The sequence below is a fragment of the Ochlerotatus camptorhynchus genome, unplaced genomic scaffold, assembly GCF_037179485.1.
Source record: "Ochlerotatus camptorhynchus isolate MF236.1 unplaced genomic scaffold, CSIRO-AGI_Acam_v1.1 ptg000374l, whole genome shotgun sequence".
NCBI lineage: Eukaryota > Metazoa > Arthropoda > Insecta > Diptera > Culicidae > Ochlerotatus > Ochlerotatus camptorhynchus.
Genome location: NW_027040862.1, coordinates 2,559,382 through 2,566,587, shown reverse-complemented (window position 1 = coordinate 2,566,587; position 7,206 = coordinate 2,559,382). Strand labels below are relative to the sequence as shown.

General features: G+C 46.6%; 1 protein-coding gene across 1 annotated transcript in view; it reads right to left on the bottom strand.

Annotated features, from left to right (window-relative positions):
• Window positions 1–4,387: 4,387 nt before the first annotated feature.
• Kul (Kuzbanian-like) overlaps window positions 4,388–7,206 on the bottom strand; it is a 692,619-nt gene continuing 689,800 nt past the window's right edge. The window contains exon 14 of the mRNA XM_065232791.1: window positions 4,388–7,059. Within this exon, the coding sequence (XP_065088863.1) occupies window positions 5,008–7,059 (2,052 nt within the window). The 3' untranslated portion in view covers window positions 4,388–5,007. The remainder of the gene's footprint in view (window positions 7,060–7,206) is intronic.

The following is a 7,206-nucleotide window of genomic DNA, read 5'->3' as shown; positions in this document are numbered from 1 at the left end:
TTCAAACTGTCAGTCTATATCGACATCGTTGCTGTTTATAGTTAAAAAGTTCCTCCTTATGGAAAAGCTGCCTTTAAACTTTGATCTTCGAAAGTAAGTAGTTTTAAATATAATGTCGATTAATAAAGTTTCTCGATTAACTTGCATTTACAATTTCAGCGCTGACGTGCGACAGGGCGAAATAAGGCTACACTGACATCGACGGATTCATTCTTTGGCGCTGCATATGCAGTACCTCCTGTGTCTCACCGAACTGCGAGGAACAGAATCTAGCCAACTTCAACCTACGTCTGATTCCGGAGATTCAACAGAACCATTCCTTGTTGAAGCAGCATCGTCACCATCAGCAGCTCAGTGGCAGCCGAGTTAGCAGCAGAATCGCTTCAAAATTACCACCAACAATAACATCATGGTGCACATAAATCGACATCCTGGTGCACATCAAGACACACAAGGACAACACGTTCTACAACTCATTCACGCAGCAAATGGTGCACCGGAATAGGCTAATTGATAAATAATTAAATAAATAAATAAATAAAAAATATTGCTTCATTTTTCAATAAAGACTAGCTAACCTAACCTGGGGATTTAAATAAATTTGATTCTGAAACAATAAAAATAATGTTTCAAGCTAACTAAAAACGTTAATTACTTTAAATAATGCTTCAAGTTGATGCAAGCAAACATTTTTTTGAATCAATAAAAACAGATGTTCCATTCAATAAACATTGAAGTATTATTTCAACTCAATGTTTTGTTGAATTACTCCATCAATTTTATTGATCTATATTCTATTCAAAATTTTGTTAAAAATGAAACGGATTTTGTTTGGTTGAACTATGTTTTTTTCTGCGTGCAGCTATCTTCAAAGTTCTTCGGTCCAAGCTAGGATTGGAGACGTGCTGTGCTTGAGCAGGGGTGTTGAGATGGCAACCACTGCACTCAATGTGCCCCCACTGTTTTTCCACACCACTGGGGTATTTTCGGCTGCGGCCGTTTTGACAGTTGCATTTCCGTTTTTATTACAACCAAATCAAACCAAGTGAATACACGTTGTTTTTATTTTCTCTCTATCAATCCGTGAGTTTTTCCTTTGATTGCCCATCCGAAAACCTCTTCACTATCGCCCTGCATCTATTTTATCACTAAGGAGCTGTACTACCGGTTGCCGTGTGCCAAAGTGGAGTAGGTAGCCAGTATTCGCGTGGCCCCCTACCCGGAACTGTAATCATGCAACTGCGGTCGTCCCGAAGCGGTTACAACTTGTCGATCAAGATGAAGACAGAAGCGTTCGTCCTGTGCAGCAACGATGCCACCAAGGACACGTTGTAGAATTTCATGGAAGCAGCCGACTATGAGAGCTAGATTCCTGAGGAAGTTTGGAAGAACAACCAGGAGAAGCTCGGTCAATCAGAAGCATTTTCCAACTGTTTGACTATTTCTGTTCCAGGCATTCCTCTTTCGATTCCTAGGCGTCGCTATCGTCGGCCACAACTTCTTGCGCCTGGGCAATAGGATCTGCGCTAGGAGGGAATCCAATTTCGGACTTCACGGTTGCGATTCTCAAAAATGTATAAATCAACAACAATGAATCAATTTAACTGAGTAGGCGCAGAGATAGTCCAGTGTTGTAAGTAACTTTATATATTGTGAAAATTTCACACCATGGGTGCCAAAAAGTGCCAATGAGTGTGCCCAAGTTGTTTTTTGGCACACTGTGCGAAGTAACCAACCCCTTGGACACAGCATGGCCTTTTTTTTTCCATCCCTTTATTTAACTTCGGTCTCTGTTTCGCAATCTAGTGCCAATCACCGACGGACAGCATGGCCTTAGGCTGTGTTCCATTTGGTGAATTTTCACTAAAATTTGACACTTAGAAAATAAATTATAATGTTCGAAAATCCCCCTGTTGTTGGTCATCCGATTTTCGAAGAGGTTTCTGTCAAAATTGATACCTGCTCTGTCAGAAATAAGTCCAGTACAATTAGCAGCATTATTTAAAAAATTTCCATCAGTCAAATTTAAGTAAAAATTCACCAAATGGAACACAGCCTTCAATTCTATAGGTTGCATCAACCATTCAGTGGGATGTCAACGTCAAAACATAGCAGGCGCATTTTGACACCTATACCTAAGCAAACAAAACAGGGAAAGACTTTAACTCGTGGTTAAAAGTGACATTTCGAAAGTTATTTCTTATGTTCGAAAATCCCTGTGCTACCGATTGATCGGTTTTCGCGCAGAACTCAGCCACGGTTGTCAAAATTTAACTTATTGTCTGTCTGAAATAACCACACTCGGATATCAGGGTTAGGCTGTGAACCATCTGCTGACTCGTGGTTAAAAGTGACATTTCGAAAGTTATTTTCTATGTTCGAAAATCCCCGTGCTATCGATCGACCGGATTTCGAGCCACGGTTGTCAACATTTAACTTCTTGTCTGTCAGAAATAACCATGCTCGGATAGCAGGGGTAATCGATAACTTTCCATCGCTCAAATTTTATCCAAAAGTTGAAAAAAAATAACCCAAATGGCTCGGAACCTTAGGCCGCGGCCAGGGTAGACGCGACACGCGACGCGATACGACTCACGCAAGGAATAATAATAAATAATAAGATTCTTTTGAATTGGCCGCCGCGCGTCACGTCGCGAATCGCGTCTACCCTGGTTGTACCCTTAAGGCCCAATCGGAATGACAGCGGAAGCGGAACGATCTGAGTAAGCCTACTTGTCGGATTGAAAACTGGTTAGAATCAAATCGACAGCGGTTATGCATCGTTATGTCATTTGTGACAACTGTCAAACTTTCCGTTTGATTTTTTGGGCCTTTAAGCTGTGTTTCATTTGGTAAATTTTCACTTAAATTTGACACTTCGAAAATAAATTATAATGTTTGAAAATCCCCTTGTTGTTGATCGTCCGATTTTCGAAAAGGTGTCAAAATTGATACCAGGTATGTCAGAAATAAGTCTGACAGCAGGATTATTTGAAAATTTTCCATCTGTCAAATTTAAGTGAAAAATCACCAAATGGAAAACAGCCTTAATCGATCACTTTCCATCTGTCAAATTGGTCAAATTTTAACCAAAAGCTTAAAAATCCACCAAATCGACAGTAAGCATGCATAAGGGCGTATATGCGATGATCTATTCTCTTCATCGATTTTCTCTTTGAATTGCTACGAAACAATTTTCTAGAATATGTTCAATGCAAAGTTGTAACAGGTTGTAAATATTGGCTATCAAAATCTACAGCAAACGCACCGAGAAACGTTAAATCTAGCGAGTTATTAACAAAAGAGGAAATCGACGAAGAGAATCGATCATCGCGTTTACGCCATTCCCCTCGATTCTGCGAGTCACGTGACTCTCTCTCACCGGTGAGGTGACAATAGTCACCTCACCGGTGACAGAGAGTCACGTGACTCGCAGAATAAGGGGGATTATGCATGCTCACTGTCCAAAATGGTAAATGGTTCAGAGCCTAAATCATCGTCCCGCACGATTTCGGTTGGGCAGAGTATTCAGATGCTGCCAATGGAAGTTCCCAGGCAGCTTCCACGCATTATCCGCGAAGGAGGTTCTGCGCGATAAACAGAGTTTTGATGCTGCCAACGGAAGTGTCGACGGAATTTTCTCGCGTTCTAGGCGGACGGCGTTCCGCACGATATCGGTTGCGATTTAAGATGCTGCAAATGGACGTTCCAGTAAATTTTTCGTGTCCTCGACAAAGGAGGTTCTGCACGATTTCAGTAGGAATTTAGATACTGCCAGTGGGAGCTCCAGGAAGTTTATACGGATATTTCTTGCCTCCTCAGCGGACGAGGTTCTGCATGATGTCGGGGACAATTCTAGATGCTGCCAACGAAGATTCTAGGAAATTTCGATGGCGTTTTCTTACGCTCTTGGCGGGCGAAGTTCCACACGGTTTCGGTGTAGGTTTCCGATTCTGCAAGCGGAGGTTCCAGGGCGTTTCCGCAAGATTTCGGTGGAGATTCCACGGAACTTTGACAGAGTTTTGCCGCGTTCTCGGTGGAGCAGGTTTGGCGTGATTGCGGTGGAGGTTTTCGATGTTGGCAATGAAAATTCCATACGGAGCTTCTGCACGACTTCGTTGGAGAATTTTTATGTTACCAGCGGAGGTTCCGGGGAGTTTCGACTGGGGTTTTCACATGTTCACGGTGGAGAGGGTTCGGTGCAATTTCGGTGCTGCCAACGGAGGTTCCAGTAAGTTTCAACGGAATTTTCTCGCGTTTTCGGTGTAGGAGGTTGTGCACGGTTCCTGTGGAGATTTCTGCTCGTCACCAGTGTTGATAAACTTTTCATGGAGGACGATCCGAAGTTTTCTTAAATTGACTTACCAGGCTCCTTAAGGTTGCCAAATTCAACATAAGATTTCACATGACTTGATCTTCAAGCTAAAAAGGTGACGTAAACTAAGGTGAGCACTGATCGCTGCAAATATAAATTACTTCATTGTTTGAAAACTCTCTCTTTCAAAATTTCTAATTGCACCACAGAATCGACAAACCGACAACCGAATCAACTTGACAAAACCGAGTCAAACTAGCTTTCAACTACCTACCAACTGTTCTAGATATCCTACACCCCCCCCCCCTCCAAGTATCCTTCCTGATATGCTGCCATTCGTGAACATTCTTCTATTGCAGCCCACCTGCAGCTGCACGTCTAAATCTCTACCAACTCCACTTAATACAAACCATCTTTCCCAAACTAAAACATACCCGAAGAAAGCAAGCTGATGTTGATGTTTCTCACCCACACACGTCTTCCCCTTCCACTCTTTCTTCTTCACCTAACATTGGCACTTGATAAAAGAAAAAAACGAACCTAAACTCCGGATCCGGATCCGGACCCGGAAAGGACCTTGGTTAAAATCAGCTCCTCCCTCTCATTTCCGTCCGGCCGTTTAAAATCGATATGAACACGAAGAACTCTAACTATTCTCTAGCACCGGCACCCGGCCAGAATCCGAAGGGTTGTTATCTGTCGCCCACCAGATTCTCCGCATCCGACACCATAACCTCCAAATCCGACGGCAGTGGATCGTCGTTTCGCTTCTTTGGCAGCACCAGCCCAGCAGTCGGCCAGTCGAATGTGGCCGCCTGCTGCCGGTCATCGCACGAGGACGTGTGCGGCCTTCGATCCACCGCCACCGTTCCCTTGTGCGGCAGATTCACATTCAACGACGTCTGCCGCGACAGGTGCCGGTCGGCGGACGCTTGCCTACTACCTATACTACTGCGCCGTTGCGTCAGATTCGTACTACTAGATGTTCGGGAAATTTTCTGCTTCTTCATGCTGTTACTACTGTTATTGCTACCACCGGTGCCGCTATCTACTGGCCTGACGCTGGTACTATGCCGCCGACCGAGGGGCACTTCATGCGGCGACGACAACGACGGTGGCGGTTCCTGGTTCAGGTACTGACTCGACGAACCGGAGTGCCGTTTCATCGAGTGCAGATTTGACGTCGAACCGGAGTGCCGCTGGTGCAAGCTTGTCGAACTGGATCGCCGTTTGCTGCTTGCCGACTTGGCCAGATTCGTTGTACTGGAACGTATTAGACTTTCGGTGCTTTCGCCACCGATCGCTCCACCGTAAGAGCGACGGTGTTTGTCCCGTTCCCGGCTATTGCTATTGCTATGACTACCTCCGGCGGTGGCGAGATTCGACGAGCTGCCCCGCAGCCCGGAGGAGGTGGGCCGGATTTGGCTCACCGAGGTTATCGATGGATTCCGGAAGTGGGAACCGGAGGGGTGGTTTACTATGTTACTACCACTAGCACTACGGTTAATGCGGAAGGTGGCTGTATTGATGGGGGGAGGCACTGAGTTTGGCAGTTCGGTTGGACCGGAACCACTACCGCCGCCACTGTTGAACGTCACGTTCTCGTAGACGTGCGTTTCCGACGATGGGGACGGCGGTGCCTCGGGCGGGTTGCGTGGGTTGAGGGTTTCGTAGTTTGGTTCCGAGAGTGGACTCACGGCTTCGTCGGGGGTGACCACCGGTCGCACTAAAATGGCCGCTCTTCCCCGTTGCGTTTCGGATTGGATGGCAGCGGCGACGCGTTTCCTGTCCACCATTCGACCCTTTCGCTTACCCACAGGACCAGCCACGATGTGGGTCTTGACAGAGGGTTCGTTTTTGGACAGTTTCAGGCTGAACTTGAAGGGTGGTTTGTATACGACTTGCAGGCGAACCTTTTCATTGATGTTACCGACGGATTTGGTCTTCACGCGGGTCTTCTTCGGTGACCGAGGCTGTTGCTGGGAAACTACGGCCGCAGTCGTACTCGTCAGATGTTCCGGGGTTGAGAGGCTCTTGTTCATCATGTTGGTGACTTTGGACGCGTGCTCGAACTGATTGGTTGCGTTCGTTACGATCTGCGACTCCAGAAGCCATCGGTGCACTTTTCCGAATGTATTGGTATGACTATGGGCGTCGCTCCTGGACGAGTAGTCGATCACTTCCTTATGCTTCGATTTGGTCTTTTTCTTCTTTTGCTTGGTGATGGGTTCCTTAACCGGGGATTCATCCGAAGGACCCCCGGGAGTGGCGGTGGAGCGTTTCTTTTTCTTTTTGATGAGCTTCTTTGGACTGTCGCTGTTGGCGGCGGTGGTGGTGGTGGTCGTTTTACCGACATGCCGTTTGACTTGCTTTATGACTACCGTGGCGGGGTTGCTCGTTGATGACCTGGACAGATGGAACCGGTCCTTGGAGGTCGATGGAATCAGCGTGGTTGTGTTTCCGGCTGCCGCTGCTGTGGTGGTCACTACCCCGCCGGGACCGGTGGCTGTTGCGAGTAGCTGCTTCGGAACGGATTGACCCGGTGGGAGTGGACCCGTTTTGGACTTGGACCGCTCGCCGCGGACTTTCTTTCTCAGCGGCACCTTGGTGCGGACGGCCGTGTGCACTATCACTCCGTTGTTGTCCTCCGGTAGCCGGACCGTTTCCGTCGTCGCACTGTGGATTATGGTGACCGTTTTGAGCTTCAGATTCGTCCGTCTGCCCAGCAGTTTTGCACTCAGAATCTGTTAGGGAAGAGAGAAATAGCGACCGTTAGTGAATGGCTACAAGTTTTGGGGAACAGCAATGGATATCTAGCGAAAATAAAACTAGCGACGGTAGATTTACTGGGAAGCCTTCGAAAACAGTTGGGTAGCCTTTAACACTCACGA